The sequence below is a fragment of the Oxyura jamaicensis genome, chromosome 1 (genome assembly GCF_011077185.1).
Source record: "Oxyura jamaicensis isolate SHBP4307 breed ruddy duck chromosome 1, BPBGC_Ojam_1.0, whole genome shotgun sequence".
Taxonomy (NCBI): Eukaryota; Metazoa; Chordata; class Aves; order Anseriformes; family Anatidae; genus Oxyura; species Oxyura jamaicensis.
Window position 1 is genome coordinate 143,552,217 of NC_048893.1, and position 20,882 is coordinate 143,573,098.

Consider the following 20,882-nt stretch of genomic DNA (forward strand, 5'->3'; position numbering starts at 1 on the left):
TGTCCAGAAATCTTTAAATAAATAAATAAATAAAATACTTCATAAGTCCCAGTAGTTTTATTGGTTTAATTTAAAATATTGAAACAGCTTAAGTGAACATGTTGGTGTCAGCAAGTAAAGTCTTTTGTGTTTTGAACAGCTGGAGGCAATGGAGCCTTTAGATGACTCACAGGGGGTTTTGTCTGGTCTACCCCGTCCAACCTCATCTTGTAATTGAGCAGAGAAAATTCCATATTTGTCCCTCAGAGCTCTTTGTAGTATCTTCCCAGCTTTCTGAACCTCTCATGTTCACAAAAACTCAGGCTTGGAGTATTTTTGTTTGACTTCAGGATGTTCAGCAGAATATGAAAGCCTCAGCAGGAACCTGCCAACCCCACATATTGCATGGGACACACAGGCTCCTAATTTGAAAATTTGAAAATTTAGGTTGCAAGCCTAGCACTAATTAATATATGGACAGAGTTCCAGTGTTTTACAGCAAATAGATTTTAAGTAGCTTCTCCAATGCATAATACATAGGAGAACACTTTATATGATGTTATAATATACATTTTGTTTAGAAAACTTTATATGATGTTATAATATACATTTTGTTTAGAAATGAGAGTGTTTTAGGATTTTCCTCTTTTAAATGATAACCACCCTTTCCCATTCTTTGCTCGTAGACTGTGGGCAGGTCATTGAAGACTTTTCTAGAGGAGATGGAACTGAGCCAATATGGTCAGGTACTGAGCATACAAATGGCTTGAATATATTTTCACATTTAGTCTTATGCAACTCTTATAGCTTGATAAGTTCTTTCTGATGACTGGTTTGGATTGTAAACTTTTTGAACTTCAGGTCATAAATAACCGTGCATATACCATATGTATCCCAAAAGTAATTGAATAAAATTGAAAGTATTATAAAATTCTTGCAGTTTTACCTCTGCAATCCGGAAGTTCTTTGTTTCATTTTTCCTGACTGTTTGTTGTGATAAAATAATGCAATACATAGTAACAATCCCAGAAATTAAATACCAAATAGAATTTTAGAAACTTTTTTGAAGAAGAACTTTGAGTGATGAGTTTCAGTGCAAATTGACGTTTAAAGAACCTTCACTTGTACCAAACATTGACTTGGTTTATTCAGGGGTACAAATTGCCAACAGGGAAACAAATTGCCTCTCTTATTCTGATAAGTCCGCTGTCATGGAATAGCTTTCCCATGCCAGCCTAACTAGAGCAGCTACCATAGCCTCTGTAAAACAGGCAGAAGAGCAGCTCTTGATTAAATTATTGAGATGGAGCTCAGCTTGAGTGCCACCCAGAAAATGCCTCCAATGTTTTTGTGTTGTGGTGTGTTTTTTTTTTTTTTCTTTTTAATGAAGAATAAAACTTATAAAATCAGGCTTTTTGCCCATCAATTTCATTCACCTGCTTTAACAATGTTGTCTGAACTGCAGGCACAGAGCTGGTGAGAGGCAGCATGTGAGCACACATGGTGTGACGAACCATCTTTCTTTGCAGGTGGGGGCTGCGTGAGGCCACCAAAGGGGTCCCAGGGCAAGCCAGGACTGCCAGGAGCCACAGGTAATGCTTTGCCTTCACCTTTTTTTTCAAATATACACTATGTTTTGAGGGAGATCTTGCCAAACCTGTTAAAGTCAGAAGTTTAAGAAGTTAAAGTTTAGAAATGGCAGTGGAGGGAAGTACTGACCTGAAGCAGGCTCTAAGGTTCTAAGCAGCACACAGCCCTGATGGCTGCACCGTTCATAAACCAATTCTGCCTTTGTTAACGGGTGTCAGACATGAAACAGAAGGGAAAAAGCACATTCCCTTTGCTGTTCTGCACATGCAAGTAAGTCAAGAGAGAAAATATACAAGTTTATTGGTAGAGTGTATTGAGGTCTCTCCAAGCTGACTGGGCATCTCACAAGGTAAACCCTGTCTTCTAAGAGGAAAGAAATAAAGAGTTGCAATGAAGGACTGTGACAGCTTCTCACTGTTCCTCATGAGATATACGGAGTCCCTTCTGCAAGTGCAAGCCTAATCCCTTTAATGTGGCTTGGCGTAAAACGGGCCAGATTGTCTGATGCAATGTGGTCGCCCTATCTGGTGCACCACATGCCTTCCTTGCAGAGCTGGTCCACAACCAAGCCCAGAAGGACTATCTGGTGATCCTGGGCCTTCGCAGCGCTGTGGGTTCCCCAACACTTTCCAAAACAAAGAGGGCATGGGGACAGGGTCTGAAGGACTATGTGAGATGGGAACTGAGAGAACCACAGACAAGTTGTGAGGAGCAATCATACCCATTGACCTTGAAGAGGGAATTTCTGACCAGCACCACAAACTATAAGTTCCTGTAAGTTTATATACTTACAGCCTAAGCAATAAAGCTGTTTTTCAGTAAATACTTCTATCACCAGCTGACAAAAAATAAATAAAATAAATTACTGGGTTATTCAGAGTTTGGGAAATGTAAAATTATTGGTGTACCCATTTCTGAACCATTCCCTCTGTGCTTCAGGCAACGTCAGAGATCTGGACTATAACATTTAAGGTCAACCTCTTTTTTTCCCAGCACAATGTTTATTATGGCACGCATGAATTGATTTATAACAAATTCATGGATCTTAAAAGGGAACGGTTTATCTCTATTGAAAGATTATGACTGTCTCTGATCTGTGTTTCCTTAGTCCTAATGCCTTTAGTTTGGCACTAGGAGCAATGCTTCTGAAGATTGTTTTCCTTGCCATCTTCGTAACTTTTCTAAGTACGATTATTTGTTTCTTCTTCCCTTCATATGAACTTGGCAGCTTTTTTCTTTCAGTGAATGCAGTCAGACTGCTAGCTCTAAGAAGTGGTGCATGCAGGTGATGCTGCAATCGCAGATTTGTGTGGTTTATGTTTTGTAGCTTTGGTTAGCTCTTTAACAAATCTGTCTTCATCAATGTATATGTTTTATGAACTTTAAGACTTATTTTGCCTTCCTGCCCTCCAAAAACTGGAAAAAGGCCCTTGCTGATCAGAATGCAGAACTCTGCTGCATTCTCTTCCTTTCAACTGGAGGTAGGTCTGGAACTGGATAACTCAGAGGTACAGGACACGTTTTACATCTTTTCAGTTTCTTGTCACTGTAGCTGTGTTGGTCTGATTTCCTGGGGCATAATTCCTGCCCACGTTCTCCATACTGACAAAAGCACCAACACCTTCATAGTATTTTCATTCTCTGCTTAGGGTGTTGTTATGGTTTTGTCCTCAAGACTTCCTGCCTTCTTTTCAGCCAGGATGGAGCTCAGCTATAAACAATCAAGCTTCTCAGTGTCCTAGTTGCTGATGACAGTATATCAAGCAAAAAGTCATCTCTATAGTCTCACACCCTCATATTATTGTGTTCCTTTGAAATTCCTGGCAACATGCACAGTCCATCCTAAGTTACATCCTGGTATTCAGTAGTCTCAGGACCTACATAACTGCTGTTGAATAAGATGCTTAAGTTTTCTGTTTCAAACATGCAGATAAAATGCTTGCAAATTAAACATTGTTCTAAAATAAAAACTTTTCTAGCTGCTGTTTGGCACAACATGTTAACACCAGCTAGCATCACGTATTGAATTACTGAGATACGTGGCAAGCAGCGGATGGATTCTCCATCTGCTACCTTCTTTCTCTAACATGGCTTTTTAATTAGAACAATAATGAGCAGAATGAATGAATGTCAGTTATTACAGATGGGAAACAAGATGAAGATGCCATTTGGGTAAGAGACATGTTAGAATTTTTCATTGAGACCTGAAAGCCTAGGATTTTTCTTCTAAATTGCTTTCTGAGAAGTTATTGTTCATATAAGAGAGAGAACAATAATCCTGTACTGCACTGGGAAAATGCTTTTCACACTGCATAGGCTGTTTTATGTGCTTTTTAATTCTGGCCTTTGAAAGGTTTCCTTCTCTGCTTCGTGCACGCACACAAACCAACTAAAACTGCAAAAATCAATGGTTAAACCAGAAATCCAGAAAGCTAAAGTAGAAAGAAATGCCAAAATTCAAGTGATATTTTCCTTGTTTTGTCATAGTTAGAGTATTTATTACTTTCAGTGTAATAAATAAATAAGTAGTAATTCATGATGATGCTAAGCAACACTTAAAATGTTAAAGCGTGTTCCTGACCTTCAGTCCTGACCTGGGAACTTAAAGAGTTCAAGGAGCTAGGGAGGGGAGAGAAAGAAGGCATTCCACAGGAATTATTTCAAAGGAACTTTACCAAATGTCTGGATCTTGGAATACAATTAATTGACAAGAGTCATGTAATAAAATTATTGCTTGAAAAAAAAATAAAATAAAATAATAATAATAATAGTTTTATAAGCATAACAGAAAGAAAATAATCCTATGAAATGCTTCCAGTTTTTGCGATGTTAAGAAACAGTAATATTTGCACTTACCCAGATGTCAAATATTACACCATGAGGAAGTGAGGTCTCATTTTTCCTCTCAGGAGATAAATCAATATCATGTTCATGTTCAATGAGTTCAGTGCCAGAGGAACACTTTTTCAGGGCACAGCCCTTCTTTTACTACATAAGCTATAAACCTGCACTATTACAAAAATAGTAAGTAGGCTAGTTAATTTGTATTCAGTTTCTAGGATAAGTAGTTCTAACCTTTAGCCTTACATTTCTTTTTTTGGTTATCTAAACCAGTCAGCTCTGTCCTGCAATCAGTTTAGCAGAAAAGGGAGAAAAGTGTTCCTCCTACATTATCTGACCTGTGCCCGTTACTGTTGAGTATTCTTCCTTTGACATTGTCTTTTAACCTTAATCTAAAAGGCTTAATTACAAAATATTCTTTAATAAAGTCTCCAAAGCCTATGAAACTGATGATTTTCACCCTACTAGTCTCCATTACCATTAAAGTCAGGGGCAGTCTTTTTAATCCATGTTTGTAAGAGCACTTAGTTTTGGTCCATTCTTGGGATTTTGAGTGCACTGTAATCCCATTATTATTTTTTTTTAGTTTATCTTTGTACCCAGAGGCACATAATTATAATACTTTTAACACTACATTTGCTTACCTTATATGCATATTTCTGTTTTGTTTGTTTAGATCATCACTTTCCTTAATTTCTTTTTATATAATTTAGGTGCTAAAGGTGCAAGGGGATTTCCAGGTGATCCAGGCCCAGTGGGATACCCAGGGCTCAATGGTACACGAGGTGATCCAGGTCGGGAAGGATTGCCAGGTCCTCCAGGTACCTTAAAATAATTAATCATTTGTTATGTATTTATGACCTCTGCTACAGTCACAGGAGCATTGTCACCTTATTCCAGATGCATCTTCATTTATCTTCCATTCCATGATCAAACAATAAACTATTATTTAAAAAAGAAGTCTTTTTCGAAGCCAAAATGATTTTCTGAAGGTTCTCTAATGGTGAAAAGTAATACAGACTTCAACCTTTTTCAATCTGCTTTATGGTGCAAAATTACAGATACAACAGTTCATGAAGTTGATGTAGAAATAAGGAAAATCAGTAATAAGACATTTCAGATTCCAGATGAAATAGAATTATGATTGCAGAAATGAAGAAAATAGTAGCATTAGTGTTTCTATTTAACTCTTTCCTGCATTAATATTTATTATACTGATTATATTGTAGGCAGAGTACTAGCACTTGAAGAAATGAGGTCTAGTTTCCCAGTCTTCCTCTCATCATCTGTGGGGATGGGGACTTGCTCCCTCCCAGTCATTCACCTACAGGGTGGAAGACAGGCATGGTGGCAATGGTTTATCAAGAGTTTGAAGGAATTGGCATTGGTCCCTTGAGATGTGTGAGGAAAAAGCAGAGGCAATGACCCATCTGGTGTATCTAGGATTTGCCCTGCAATATCAGTAGTGGATGCTGTGATGCCTAATCCCTGTTTTATTTATAGGTTTTACTGGGCCTCGGGGAGACAGGGGCCCAAATGGACTACCTGGACTACAGGGACACCCAGGCCTTACAGGAAAGTCCGGTGCTCCAGGACTGGCAGGACAGAAGGGTGTTCCTGGTGAAGTTTTGAGAGCAACAGCAGGTTCTCGAGGGGATGCTGGGCTGCCTGGCTTCCCTGGCTTGAAAGGCGCACCTGGAGATCAAGGAGTACCAGGAGTTAGAGGTAACAGCTACTTCAAGTAAAGAAATGTTTGTGGTATAAACGTAGCCAAACTACAGATATGTGAGAGTAGTAAGAGACCGTGGCAAAATGCACTGGAGGTACAAATAACCCCAGCATCAAATACCCATGCCTGATGGTCTCTCATCCCTTCCCCGTGTACCTTGCCTATTACCAAAACACCTGGCTCCTCCAAACGCCTTCTGGAGATCCACTGCTTATGACCAATGCTCCTTCACGCTGTACTACATATCAGCTGCAATAGGATATTAAAGAACGTGATTTTCTCATCTTTGTTGCGTTCAGACACACTTTTTAGTTTTTCTCACTGTAGTTAATTATTCTGACTTTTCATTCACATACTGCATAGTACTGAGCTAACTTCCCACACCAGAAAATGTTTAGGTAATGCATGACTTTGCAGAATAGTAGATTGCTTCACATCAGAAATTGTAAATTTTAGCTGAGAGGACATAATGTTTAGTAACATGTTAATCACCTCTTTTACCTAATCACACTTTGCACATTCAGGAACAAGAGAAGGATAGCATTATGTATTTATTCTTAATTTTGAGGTGTTCGTTTTGTTTTGTTATTTTACAGAACTTAAAAAAACATGCCTTCTCCCTACAGAAGACAGAGAAAATCATAGCTTCTCTACAAAATCTCACTTTGACTTTCCCTGAGTTCAGTGGGGGACTTTAAAAAGCACTTGTGGGAGTTAAGCATCTCCTTCTACACAGTTTCTGCAGCAGTTGGACAGAGTTAAATTTAAGACTGCAGATTACACTCTTGCCCTGTTGTGGAAGTGAGGAAGGAGAAGTAATTGTGTGACTAGCTTAAAGCAAAGAAGTGTATCACAGAAACTTATTTTGGAGACTCTTCTCATGATTTGCAATACAAATTAAAAAGGAAAAGAAGAGCATGGCATTTTGCCTGAGTTATTTGAAGTGAGGGGAGCGGATTTCATCTTCAGTAGAGTCATGGAGTGAAGTGATAGAATAAAGGCAGCTCTGCAGCACTGTGGTAATACTTGGAAAGTCTGAGAAAAGGCAGACAATACCACTAATGCCTCTGGACTATTTTTCTGAAAATGAGAAGGAATTCAAGGGAAGACACAGAATGAAAAGGAAAAAAAGAATGTGACTGCACCTTCTTTCTTCGCATTTCTGTAGAATTAAATTTTCAGTAATAAAAATAATTTCAGTAAAAGGAAAATTCATTATTAGTCTGACCATTTTTTATGTATTTCACAGTTCTGGTCAAACAGCCAAAAGAAAAGGCTTGTGAATTTTTATATGAATGACTTTTTTTAATTTTATTTATTTTTTTAGTTTTATATGAAGTGGTTAGTGAGTTCTCTATAACATCCATGCTGCTTAAACAATTAGCCCTTCAGAAAGGGGAACTAAATTCTGTAGTCTGTTGTTGTTGAGAAAACTCACTGTATGTGACCATTTAGGTTCTCTCTGTTATAAAGCACATCTACCTACATTCAAGCCTATGAACCTACTCTGAAGTAAAATCAGAATAAAGACAAATAGATCTACTTGGCCTGGATTTTAAGTGCCATGTACTCTTAAGGTCTTGTACATTATTGCTTCTCTAATCTGAATGGAAAGTGTGCATTACTTTTTAAATCTTGAAGGGCTTTACAACCCCTTTGCTTTTATTTTGTAGAGATGTAAATTTTCACCCAATACATTAAGTGTAGAATCAGGGCCATTTTGCTTTGGAATTTGTATGAATCTAATAACGATACCTTACATGAAAATTTCTGAACAATAACATAAAGCAAGAACCCATTGTCAGCCTTAAATTTTTCCATTTCTGCATATCGTATTTTAGAAAAGATATAGACATTGTTTCTGTCTTTTGGTCAGCTACTCAACTGAGTTCTTACAAAGATGGATGTGATAAAAGACCAGAAATTACAGAATTATCAGAGTTAGAAATGGAAGACACCTACTCTCTTTAGATCCACCTGGTAGCAAATTACTTCCATCAATTGGAAAGAGTCTATCAACCTTTCTGAGGCAAATATTGAGATTAGTACCAGTATTATCAATCATTTAAAAACTAACTAGCAGTCTTTTAATTCGCTTTTCCTGTTCTCACTAATTTTCAGAGGAAAAGCATATCCAGAAAGAACAGTGCACATATGCCTGCTTCAAGAAGTTAGACGTAATAATCAGTTCTCTAGCTACTGATGCTCTCTAATGCATGATTATGTATGATTTTTAGGAGCGGATGGTAGCCCAGGCTTGCCAGGAGCCAAAGGCGATCCAGGGCTGCAAGGTCTCCCTGGTCTGATGGGCTTGCCAGGATCACCAGGAACACATGGATTCCCAGGCCCACCAGGGAACCCCGGGCCCGACGGCGGACCTGGGTCTCAAGGACCTCTTGGTAAGGAAGCATTGCTGTCCTGTGTCACTTTCTCCTCCCACTTCTCTTTGGCAGGGCAACTGTATGGCTTCCCAAGGGGAAAATTAATCTTGGGATTGTGGCACATGCCAGGCTTCAATTTCCAGTCAGGAAATGACGGTAGCGCAGGTACTGTGGTAGCAAATTGTGCTGGTGTCACAAATGGGATGTGGGGGTGGTGATGGTCCTCACTGGCAGAGCTGCTGCTTTTCCTTCTGTAGCCACCTTCCAGGCCAGGCCAGAGCTTTCCAGTGGCAGACTGGGAGAACAGAACAACCAAATGGGAGTAGTCTTGTAGAAAAGGGGCTTAATTCTTAAATTAAAGAGGAGGGGGAGGTCATGTTGGGACTGAGTATTGAACCAAACTGGTAGCAAGACTGGTTTACATTCATAATAATTTCTGAAGTTCTTTGATTAAAAAAATCCAATTTTTTCCCAATCAACTTGAAGCTGGTATGATAGCAGTTTTCTCCCTCTTGAGCTACCTTGTGTGAAATCACCATGTATGTCCAAACGCTTTTAATCTCCCTTTTCACATGTTAACACGGCAGGTCCACCAGGTGCAAGGGGAGAAGATGGTGAGCAAGGTTTTCCTGGTCCCGTGGGCCTGAAAGGTCTGTCTGGTGACAAAGGTGAAACAGGGTACCCAGGACTGCAAGGTATACCTGGCGTGATTGGTCCCCCTGGCATCAGTGGAATGGATGGCTTTCCAGGAGATAAAGGTAAGCTCTGAACAGCTGCACTGAGAGAAATGGTGTTCGTTAAAGCTGTTCTGTGCTGAAACAAACAGGCCACATTCTCTGCTGAGCTACCTTTTTAAAACAGAAGAGTTATGGTCTCAGGCCTTACATATTCCAGAGTCACTGTCAGTTTTCCCTTGTGTTGTGCCTGGTGAAAATCTAACTAGTGACATGCAGCCCTGTTTTGAAGGGCAATGGCTTCTGTATTTTCTCTTTTGAAGAACATACAGTATTTACTATTTGCTCTCTCTAAAAGCTTTTTCCTTTGTCCCAGTCCTACCAGCTCTCAGTGGAATTTGAGAGACATTTCTCAAAACCTTTACTTTAAAGTTTTCAAAAGTTAGCAGCTGCATGCTGAGCAATGCCAGACACAAGACCTCAGTGTTGAATTTTAACGGGATACTAATCTTTTTGTATAAAGAAGGTGAGATTCACACTTGCCAGTCACAAAAGCGTTATATCTAATACAAGTCATTTGCATCACAGAGGGAGTTTCAACAAAGTTCAACTCCACGTGAAGCCAAACAAAACAGAAGAGAGGGTACATATCTAAGAATGCATGCAGTAATTTCATCAGTTGGAAAGATCAGACTCAACTAAGACTTTTTTTCCTAAGATTACTCTGAAGTGCTGATCAGCTCTCATTTGAGAAGAATGATCATCTGCTTGTTACCATGACCCATGTAAAACATCATCCTCTTGTTTAGAAGAGGAGTGCAGTCGTCTTTGTTGAGAAAGGTCTATGACTGGCATGCCCTACAATTGTATCTGTGCAAGCAGAAAAAGGGGTTGACTGAAAATCCTGCATGGAATTTAGTACCTTTCTCTAGCTGTAGGACAGGAGTTGAATTGATGTTTCAGAAGATGATGCTAAGTTCTGGCCATCTCCACAACTGAGTGAAGCCCTGATCTTGTACCTACCTCTCAGAGAGCTTGGATGCCTAATACAAAGTAGCACATTGCCCCAGGCATTGAGGCACCCAGAAGTAGATACTGCAGCAGTGAGGTTTTCATACAGCTTTAGCTGAGTATTCCTAGCTTACATTTACTTAGTCTGCAGAACACCGAGCAAAGTAACAATTCTCTTCCCCTTCTTTCTTTAAAGGCTCAAGAGGTTCACCTGGCGTTGATGGTTTCAAAGGCATGCCAGGCCTGAAAGGAAGACCAGGAATCAAAGGGACCAAAGGAGAATTTGGTTCATTCGGGGCTCGGGGCGATAAAGGCGCGCAGGGCGCACGAGGCTTTAAAGGTATTTGCTTATGGGTGGTACCAGTGTTTGCTTTTCACATCTGGAGAACTATTTTGCAAGGGTGCACAGACAAGGACAACACATTTTTGACATAGCCGGGTTAGCTCAGACATTCCTCCACCTATTTCACACATGGGCCTCTGGCTGAGAGGCCTGGATTTTAAGCTCAAGGAGGGCTTTGTGAATCCTGAACATGGTCAGGTTGGAGACAGACACCTCGTTACCCTGTTTATCTAAGGGTTTCCCTTTCACTGGAACTATGTACTTGTTTGCGCTTTCTCCAGCGTGATTTGTTTTTTATGAACACAAGATAACTGATCTACTGAGAGGTAAATTATCTGTCGCAGAGGAGTCTGTGTCCAGCTGCCCAGAATAGTATGTACAAAAGGTTTAACTCAGTTTTCATATTTCCTTATGCTTAATTGTTCTGCTGACATGGTGTATTGATGCAGGCAACTTTTTATGCAGATGGGTTTTCCATAGCTTGTGCAAGGTTATCCAGTAATCCGTTTTTGCTAATTTCACTCTTCTGTTTCTGCTTTCTCCAGCACAGTGCCGCTGACTAGCTTTGTAAAATATGGTTGTTTTCTTACCCTCTAGGTGACCGTGGGGAACAGGGTCCCCCAGGAGAGCCCCCAAAGCTGAAGCCTAGCATGATGATGGAAGTTAAAGGTGAAAAAGGAGATGTTGGAGAAACCGGCACCAAGGGATTCTTTGGCTTGAAAGGTCAGTGGTCACGACAAAGCAAAGCAAACACATTCACGGCTATTGATCATTGTCTAAGTATTTTCTCAGTTGCCATATAAAATATTCTCTGCTCAATGCACCACTGTACTGCAGCCCACAAGGTTGACAAGGAAAGCTGAGCTCACAGCTGAGTTTTGTGGAGAGAAAGCCCAAAGAAAGCACTTTGTGTTTATGCCACTTGTGCGTGCTGCCCTGTTGTGCCAACACGTTGTGGTGCTGTGTTTAGGGAAGGCTGCTACCATGAAACGTTTTCCACACAAGCAACTCCATATCGTCCTTCCCTGCCCTAGTGTTTTAAGTCTTCTTTATTTTTCGTTTCCCCGCCTGCAGGTAGCAAGGGAATGCCAGGCCTCCCTGGTAAGACAGGAATTCCTGGGTCTCCAGGGCACCCCAGTTACGTGGCTGGTGTGAAGGGGGACATCGGTGCAAAAGGACTGACAGGTCTGAAAGGATACCCTGGTCCAGCTGGCTCTCCTGGCATCAGAGGCTTCCCTGGCAGCACAGGAGGCAGGGTGAGTACATGCCCATGGGTGCCAACACGGTGTCCTTTTGCTGGCATTCAGCTTCTCTAGGGAGTGGCATTCGCCCCTTGAAATTGTGTCAAACAGCTACAGCATGAAGATTAAAATGCAATAAAAATGGAATAAATAGACCAAATCCTTTTCCTTGATCCCTCCAATGTTCATTAAGCATAGTCATTCCTCTTCCCAGTAGGAGACATCCAAATTTCAGGCGCCAGCTTTTTGCCTGTAAAGACTCAGATTGCTCCTTCAAGGTCCCTGGTTTTGTTAGCATAGCTGTTGATAAAAAATATTCCCAGCACTACATTTACTCTTCTTTTACTCTCCTACTGATGGTGCCACTGCCAAAAATTGCTCTCTGTCACTCACCTGATAGTAAGAAGACTAAGAATCTGAGCTCCTTGAGCACAATTCACCATGATTCACTTGGGCAACAAAATAACTTACATTGAAAAAAAAGAAGTCATGCAAAAGGCCTGGCAGTAGATTCACACATATTTATTTAATAGAGCCCAAAAAAAATGCTCCTTTCTTAGTTGGGTATGCCCTTAGATGTCAATAGAACTTTTTCCTAAGTACTGAGACGCAGTGCCAAATATGTGCAACATGATGCTTTCAATTTCAAATTTAAGACTTTGCAAACACAGCTTGTGACTTGGTTTGCACTGGTTTGGTTTAACCAATTTCAACCAAATGACTCCACTTTTAAAGAACAGTGGAAACAAAACAAAACAAAAAGGTAAATTTAAAGGTGTTTTCTTTTTCAATATTTAAGCTATGCTGCTTGGAAGGTTGAATAAATCCCTATCATCACTAACTGATACCTGTTTTCAATCATATAACAGGGAGATAAGGGTGTCCCAGGAATTTCAGGCCATTTTGGTACTCCTGGCTCCCATGGTGAAATAGGTGAGTTCACTCTCTTATCTGAGCATTCTTTGTATTCAGTAATCATCAAGTGCACAACATGAAGTTCTGTAGGGTCTTCAGTCTTTTGGGGTCCTTGTACAGTCTTAGAGTATGTTATTGTAAATGTGAGAGGCTGTGAAAAGGTTAATATTATTAATTTCACACAACATGTATAAATACATGGCGGGCATAGTGAGGGCATTGTTCTACAGGCTGTTTTTCTTCCTTTAACTCTTTCTTCTTTTTATTTAGAAAGATAATTGTTGGAGAATTTTGCCTTGGATGTTGCCAAACTCCTTCAAAACAACAGGAAATACTATTTAAATTAAAGCCTTGCCACTCATTTGTTTTTTTCACTTGAAACAGGTGAGCCAGGAGATACTATAAACTTACCAGGAATGCCTGGCCTTAAAGGGGAAGTCGGTGTGCCAGGCCTAACAGGTATTCATTTCACAGTCACTCTGGATGTATAATTTTTCATGTACTAAAGTCCACAGAGGAAAGGAGGGAGAGCTTAGCCTGTGTGCTTTTCGTGACTGTTGAGCTCCTGAGGAGGCGCATCTTTGAATATGTGCTATGGTTACCTCTTCAAATGAAAGTACGGTTATGGCAGTAAACATCAATCACATGCAGCTGTAGTAAAACATTTCCATATTTATTTATTTATTTATTTGCCATTGGTGACAAAAGAGGAATATAAGGCCATAATTATGTAAGAGGGGATAGCAGAATCAGGTTTATTTTTGATTGGGTTGGTTAGATAATGTAAAATTTGAGCGCTCTCTTCACATTCAGCACATTTGAACATCGGTGTTATATTCCACATAATATGGGGAGTACTTTTAAAAAAACAAATTGAATGATGGATTGGCTGACCTACTGTAGAATATCTGTTCTTCCAGACAATCCAAGCACTCTGACTTGAGGAATGTCTTTGTGCAGCAAGATCAGGGCTCATCAAGTAGCCAACTTCACATTACACAGGTTAGCTTTTATCATACAGAGATCATTGAGAGGATAATGTGTTTTTGTCATTTTTTGCAGGTTTAAGAGGAGGCCCAGGACAGAAGGGCGAAGGGGGTGAGCCTGGCATCCCTGGTATTGAGGGCATCAAGGGCACACAGGGTGCCCCTGGCTCCTTGGGACAGGAAGGTAAAATCTTTTTTAACACCCCAAAGAATAAAACTGGATGAGAAACGGGGAAAAAAAAAATCTTACTCTCTGGAAAGAAAGTCATTAAGTTTTTTAAATGTTGATTGTTCTGTAAGTTGGTAAAGAGCAGCAAAAAGGACATGGAACTCCCAGGAGAACTTATTAAGAGGAAATTTCAAAAGAATAACTCTACTTTATTCCAGTTTTTCCTTTTTTATAGCAATCGTGTCCAGTCAGTGTTGCATTGCTGGCTTACTTAGGTATTCTAATGCTGTCTCAATATGGTGAGGAGGTGGGCATTTCAATGCTCTTTTCTGTCATAAATGAAATAAATATCCCACAGGACCCAGTTAGGGAACCTTTGAGCCAGTTTCCTTGGCTGACTGAACAAGAATACAAGGAAACTGAAATGAGGTCCGGCTCTGGCTGGATCATAAACTTGCAACTTAAGGAACATGTCTCATTGCAGGATGATCATGAAAATGCTTCTTCAGAGCAGCTGATCCACATTTCTCATTTAATTATAGGGCTTAGAAGCTCCATCCAAGACTGGAGCTGTTTTGGTAGGCACCTCACGGAGAAACAGCACTAGGATGATCAGCTTTCCAGTCAGAAAGCCTGGGCAGATGGGGAAACTGAGGTGCACATAAATTACTTATTGTAACTGGTAATAGATGTAAAACTATCATTTTAATAGGAAGAGCCTACTATATTTCTGAGATTGTCAGAAACCTGAAATTTGCAGTTAACTGTTCTGTTTCACCTTGCCCATCCTACCTTTTCTCTCTTACTTTCTCTACTCAGATGTATGGTGCAGTGTCATACAATAACACTGGTGGGGGGAAGCCTTCATTTTGCTACCTGGGAGAATGAAGGTAGAAAAAGCCAGTGTTTTGGGCTGTCAGTTTTTAAGGACACTCATGAACAATGATTCACCATTGTCACGTAGGTTTGCCAGGACTCGTTGGCCCCCCAGGGCAGCAAGGAAGCCCCGGGACACCTGGATTTCAAGGTGAAAAGGGAACTCCTGGCTGGCCTGGCTTACCCGGACAAGCAGGTATTTATACAACTTTGGCTCTTCAGTTATTTCAGTGTGAGCACTTGCTGTTGTTCTTTTGGAGTAAAGAAGAAGAAACGGGGCTTTTTGTAATTCACAGTGGCGGAGCTCCCTCTAGTAAACGTGTCCCTCAAAACGTCCCGATGCATTAATGGAGACCCGTGTGGTTCATGGGTTCTAAAGGACTGGTGTCTACTGAGATCACTTTAAGTGATTGTGAGCTTTCTTTCTTTTTTCCAGGAAAGCAGTTTTCAAGAAACGTTTTCATTTTTCATGATAGCTGAGAAGAAAAGCAAAAAGATATTTAAAATGAAGCAAGAGTGGTGATATGCAGTATTAGAATATTATAATGTGGCATTAGATAGCAAACAGTATATTTGTTCTCCATCACCCTCAGAAACCACTAACTGATCCCACAGGTGTTTTTATGGATTTGGTAAATTACATCTGACTTATGGCTCAGGCAGAATTCTGCTATCAAAATAAAGGCAGTAGTTTAGAACTAAGCTGTTTGTATCACAGGATACCGAATCTCATTGTCTGCCACCTGACTCCTTAATGTATGAAGTAAGCAGATTTTTCTCTACACTACAGCCAGAAATTGCCCAATTTTTAGTGAGATTCATCTGAATCTGCATCAAATCGAAGCTAATAAGGTTTTGAAGGCTGCCTTTATACACAGTGAAGAGAGGCAGACACTTATTTTTGTGAAGGTTTAATTGTCCTCCAGAACTCCAGCCATTGATTAGAGGTGGCCATCTAGTTTTAAAATGATGGTTATATTCTTGATAGGTACAAATAAATGTGGTACATTTTACCAGCAGTGACAGCTATTAGACATTCTGTTAACTGGTGGTTTTTTTTAATGACCCACGGTGAATTTCTCCTGAAGAGGGCTTCATTATAATCACATTTAGAGTGTACAATTATCCCATAACTGTCTTGGTTTGAAGACTTTTGAAAACTATAAATGGTTATTAACAAAATTGTGGTCTCAAGACTGGAACTAATGGCATGCTACCAGACAGATCAGAGAGATTTTAAGAAATACCTCATAGTGAGCTTATTGGGTAATAACAAAACTGCTAATCAAAGAAGAAAAAACATAGAGTGCTGTATTTCATAATAAGCTTATTGCAATTAATCAATTTGCATATAATATGAAAGAGTTTAACACAGAATCATATTTATTCAAGCTTTTCAGTTTTCTGCTGAGGAATGTATACAGACTGATAGAAACTATTAAAATAATCATGACTATAACTTTAAAACAGGCTTGCCTGGCTTGAGAGGAATCAGTGGACTGCACGGCTTACCAGGCACTAAGGGGCTGCCAGGATCACCAGGTAAATGAGACTTTTACTCTGCCTGTTCACAGGCACTGCCTTGTGTTAGCTGCAGGTTTGGTCCGTGAGATTTTTGCAGTGGGACTTTCCTAACTGTGCCCTATAAAGCCCAATGTGGAATTTACCTCATTGTGGACACTGGCAAACCACTTCACACACTTTCCATGCTGCCACACAGATGAATTAGAACACAACTTCAAGTCATAGTTTCTTTACTCTTGCAAAGTCAAATCATCAAGACCATTCTATTCCATTATGAGCATTATTTATTTATTCCATTATTCCATTTTTTTTCAGTGAGTCACTATAGGCTCATGTATTCAGCAGGTCCACATGCTCTCTGTATGTTAGCATGCTGATACTTTATTACATGCAGAAACTTTTCTTCTTAATTTTGAACTACTCCACAACAGGTCCAGATGGCTACGGCTCTGTAGGCTTCCCAGGTACCGTGGGTGACAAAGGAGAAGCAGGAGAGCCGAGCAGAGTGGAAGGCAGCCGAGGCCCTCCGGGTCAGAAGGGAGACAGAGGTGTTCCAGGTCTGTATCCTGGAGAACGTGATCTACTTGGTTTTTGTTCCAGCTGTGGGCGTTAAGGATGTCATGAAATGCAATGCGCTGTAGACAGCAATACAGGAGAACTCCAAAAGCAGTGCCCAGTGTGGGAAAGGTGACTGTTTGGAGTTACTGCTGCTGCTTAGCCAAACCTTGCTCAGAAAGAGCACTGTGTATTGGCCAGTGCTGGACAAGCTAGCTCCTCCTGTCCTTCCCCACAGTAGCAGCGCTTTGTAGCACACCCAGAGCTCAGAACGCTGCAAATGCTGCTCTCAGCCACCATCTCTCAAAATATTTATAAAGAGGATCCAGTTACACCAACACTATGGCTTTTCTTTCTTTCTTTGCATTGCAAATCCTTCAATATTTACCTTTCTTCTGAACGCCTCGCTGTCCATTAACGTGTGATTTTTCCCTGCGATCGCTCCTGTGCTCTATTTCCATGCACGGTGCTTTACTCATACCATCACCCTTGTGCAATGTAAGCATACAGCTTTCCAGCTCTGACCCACCTTGCTATAGCAGGCAGCACTTACCTCAGTATGGCTCACCACCAGTTCTTCTTCCATCACAGGGTCACCAGACTGATGTTATGGATGAACAACTACTACTTTTTTTTACAAAAGTTTTCCAACATACTGGCTGGCAGATATTAAAAAAAAAAAAAAAATACTGTTTTTACCTGTATCATTGAATGTCTGTTCTTTGGTGCTCTACTTTATTAATAATTAACATGCTGCATCTTCTCAAACACGATTCAGAGATTTAGTACCAAGCCGTGCAAGAAACAGCTTTTTGGCTTATTTTATTCCTGTTTGTTTGTTGGAACTAAAAATGTTAGTTTCTTTTTACATGACTAAACAAAAGGGTTTTTATGGCTTCCTGACAACTTACGTGTGCTCAAAAGGACAATTTTGAGCAAAAAGGTGAAGCAAATTTTTGGCCATTTAACACTTTCCATCTATAGAGAATTTCCTTGGATTTGAACTTTTGGTTTTAATTGACCTCTGAATTCCACTTTTATATGCAGTCAAAGGTGAGTCCTTATAATTGCAATTGTGCATTGTCCTTGCAGTACTGATTATTTCTTCTCTTCTTTTCAGGGATCCAAGGAACCTTTGGCATTCCTGGGCAGGATGGATTTCCAGGGCCTCCTGGGTTTTCAAACATATCAGGATATCCTGGTGATAAAGGTTCCCCAGGTCTGGACGGAGTGCCAGGTAATTCATGCCTTGTGTCCCTCAAACAACACAGAAGATTAAGTAGAAAGTTAGCAACAGCAGTAGTTATTGCAATCTTTGTTCAGTAAAATATCCCTATTAAGTGCAACACTGAAGTACGTGGCTCGATGCTCCTTGAATAATTGTTAGACGCAACTAATGGCACAAAAGATAATAGGGACAGAACCCTGATGCCAAAGGCCATTCCTGCAGGGTATCTTAATGGAAGGACTTGATTTTCATGCAAATAACAGATTTAATTGATCATCCAAAATTCCCTTAACAACTTTCAGAAGCATTATGCTAACTTTCTGCTTTAAAATTTAGATCTGTGGCAGACATGCAAAGCTACAGAATACTTTCTTAATCATTCACAGAATTTTCCTATGTGAAACTACATAGGAGAGCATTAGCTGCTCTTCTTTCTGAAAGTACGTTCTACGAGCCTACATTTTTCACTCCTGTGAAAGAGCTACAGTGTGGCTCTGTGTATTTAGAAGCTGAAAATCCTGCTGCTTGTTGGACTGCACAATCATTTCAAACTTCAGTGCCACTGCAAAGCGCTTGTAGCAGATGTTGCAGGTGTCCCATTATCATCTCTATGATGTGTGGAAATTTAATGTAAGCTCAGCAAAAACTTACAGGAGGCAGACTAGCTGTGGAGCCAATGAAGTACCTAGGTTTCCAGATGTGACTAGGATGCTACTTGGCCTTACTCTGCATACTGATTCCCATTCCCCAGGCAGTCATTGGGTTAAAAAAATACAAATAGAAGCAATGAGGAGAGTGGGATGAGAACAGGAAGACCATATGCCACCTGATATGTCGATAGGCATGGCTATTTGCCATAAGCATCTTGCATTAGTACCTGCACGTGATCCAACTGCAACAGGCCACGTGGGAGATGCCCCGCTGAAAATCCTTGTTACTAAGTCCTTCTCCCCTTGGAAACAGGGTTCAAATCTCTTCTCAGGCAGCAGAGGTAGGAACCTGCCAGGTTTAGCTTCAGAAAATAGGTACTTCTGGAAAAGGAAGCTGTTCCCGTAACTGCCAAGACAGAGTGAAGTAGTTGTTTGTATCCAGGTGTTCAACTGAAGCACCAGAGTACATGGAACAGTAAGTCCTTGGCATATTTACCACCTCACCTGGCGCCGAGTCAGGTATTTGCTGATATCTGATTTCCCTCCAGTTGCTTGGAGAATTTAGGACAAAGCAGGGAGGCACCTAGTAATGTGTGTCATTTGCTGGGGAAGGGATAGCTCACCAAAGGCCGCATCTCAGCAGGCATCTCACTGCTGCTGAAATCTTGCTTAAGATGACACCAGGCTCAGTGGGAGCTTTGTGCTCTGAGTCCTCTGCCACTGCAGCAGAAAGGTATGCCAGGCTGAGAGCAGGAGCAGGAGCGCTGAGTACGTCTGTTGGACAACTGAGCATGAGCTCCTTGCTTAAATTGAGGGAATAAAACCTGATGGGACACAATTAGATAGTTCTGTTACTTTCGTCTTTGCCCAGGTACTGAGGCAGCATAGACAGATAACAGCTTGAATGTGCTCTAAACAGGCTATCCAGGACTACAGGGGCAGCCTGGAGTACCAGCTCCACCTGGAAGCAAAGGAGAAAGCGGACAAGCAGGTGTGAGCGGACAAACCGGCCCAAAAGGAGCTAGAGGTGACCCTGGATTAGCAGGGAGACCTGGGATTCCCGGGTACCCTGGGCCAAAAGGTAAGGATGGGAGACATTGATCATCTGCAGGGGGAAACCCCCTATGCAACAGCAGCTTGAATAACATGACTTCTGAATGGATATGATCTGTACTGAAATGCAGTAATGTGAAACGTCTTTTTGCACTAAAGGTCGAAAGGGTGAACAAGGTGTCATCGGCTTTATGGGCACAGTAGGATTTCCAGGTGATCTGGGACCCATCGGACCCAAGGGGGACAGAGGGCTAACTGGTGAGTAAGTGCAGTCAGGTGCATGGCTCCTTTCTACACATTTTGCAGCCACACACAGCTGATCTAGCTGGCCCTGCTCTGAGCCTCCTAAGTCGTTTCCAACTTGCATGACTCCCTGTAACCCATGGAAAACTGTAGGGGATGGATGCCTGAATTTAACATGAGTAGTCAACTTTTTGCTGAAAGTGATTTGTTTTGTATGAGGGGCCAATTCCACAATTAGACCCACTTTCAGAGAAAAAAAAAAAAATGTTGACTTAAAATAATCCTGCAGAGTAGACATACTGGATATTTAGAAATACCTATGCCATCATGTATTTGTGTCTCCAGAAGCCCACCAAAAGGTGGTGCTCTACCTCAGAGAGCAGTCTGCTGTCTGGAGAAACCATCCCAACCCCAATGTCATAACTGAGGAAGCAGTAGCGCCATTCATTTCCTTCTGCTTATCTTTGTGCAGTCCAAGAAAAGACAATCCCAATCCTCACATGTGTTCCTCCAAGATCGTAAATATATGTCTTATACCCAAGGTAGTGAACTGTAGACCACAGTCCCTCTTCCACATACGCAGCCAAGTAACAGCAACTTGTGTGTGGATGAAAGCATGTGAAGGAAAATGTGCATATTTGTTAATGAAACTGTCTCACCTTGCTTCCTGTCACAGGCTTTCAGGGCCCTCCAGGCTCTCCTGGGCTGCCGCCTCTTCCTCCAAGGCTGGTTGCTGAGCAAGGTTCACCAGGTCCCCGTGGAAATACAGGACCTCAGGGAAGCCCAGGAGATATGGGCCCTCAGGGTCCACCAGGCGATCCAGGTACAAACTGCACACTCGGAGCAAAAGCTCAGTTGCCCTTAGCAGAGAGAGGTCACCAGAGCCCTGCCTTG

At 41.1% G+C, this 20,882-nt stretch overlaps 1 protein-coding gene and 1 long non-coding RNA gene across 4 annotated transcripts in view; both read left to right on the plus strand.

Annotated features, from left to right (window-relative positions):
• COL4A2 (collagen type IV alpha 2 chain) overlaps nucleotides 1-20,882 on the plus strand; it is a 137,399-nt gene that overhangs the window by 109,475 nt on the left and 7,042 nt on the right. For all 3 annotated transcript variants that reach the window (XM_035317971.1, XM_035317980.1, XM_035317987.1), the window contains 19 exons: nucleotides 666-725; nucleotides 1,509-1,571; nucleotides 5,124-5,231; nucleotides 5,914-6,135; nucleotides 8,377-8,538; nucleotides 9,108-9,282; nucleotides 10,409-10,545; nucleotides 11,146-11,271; nucleotides 11,623-11,804; nucleotides 12,659-12,722; nucleotides 13,089-13,163; nucleotides 13,767-13,874; nucleotides 14,824-14,931; nucleotides 16,206-16,277; nucleotides 16,691-16,816; nucleotides 17,935-18,051; nucleotides 19,612-19,773; nucleotides 19,905-20,003; nucleotides 20,665-20,811. In XM_035317971.1, coding sequence (XP_035173862.1) covers nucleotides 666-725; nucleotides 1,509-1,571; nucleotides 5,124-5,231; nucleotides 5,914-6,135; nucleotides 8,377-8,538; nucleotides 9,108-9,282; nucleotides 10,409-10,545; nucleotides 11,146-11,271; nucleotides 11,623-11,804; nucleotides 12,659-12,722; nucleotides 13,089-13,163; nucleotides 13,767-13,874; nucleotides 14,824-14,931; nucleotides 16,206-16,277; nucleotides 16,691-16,816; nucleotides 17,935-18,051; nucleotides 19,612-19,773; nucleotides 19,905-20,003; nucleotides 20,665-20,811 — 2,313 coding nt within the window. The remainder of the gene's footprint in view (nucleotides 1-665; nucleotides 726-1,508; nucleotides 1,572-5,123; nucleotides 5,232-5,913; nucleotides 6,136-8,376; nucleotides 8,539-9,107; nucleotides 9,283-10,408; nucleotides 10,546-11,145; nucleotides 11,272-11,622; nucleotides 11,805-12,658; nucleotides 12,723-13,088; nucleotides 13,164-13,766; nucleotides 13,875-14,823; nucleotides 14,932-16,205; nucleotides 16,278-16,690; nucleotides 16,817-17,934; nucleotides 18,052-19,611; nucleotides 19,774-19,904; nucleotides 20,004-20,664; nucleotides 20,812-20,882) is intronic.
• LOC118162074 lies at nucleotides 1,578-4,339 on the plus strand. Its single transcript, XR_004748280.1, has 2 exons — nucleotides 1,578-1,918; nucleotides 1,955-4,339. It is a non-coding gene; the product is annotated as an uncharacterized LOC118162074 (long non-coding RNA).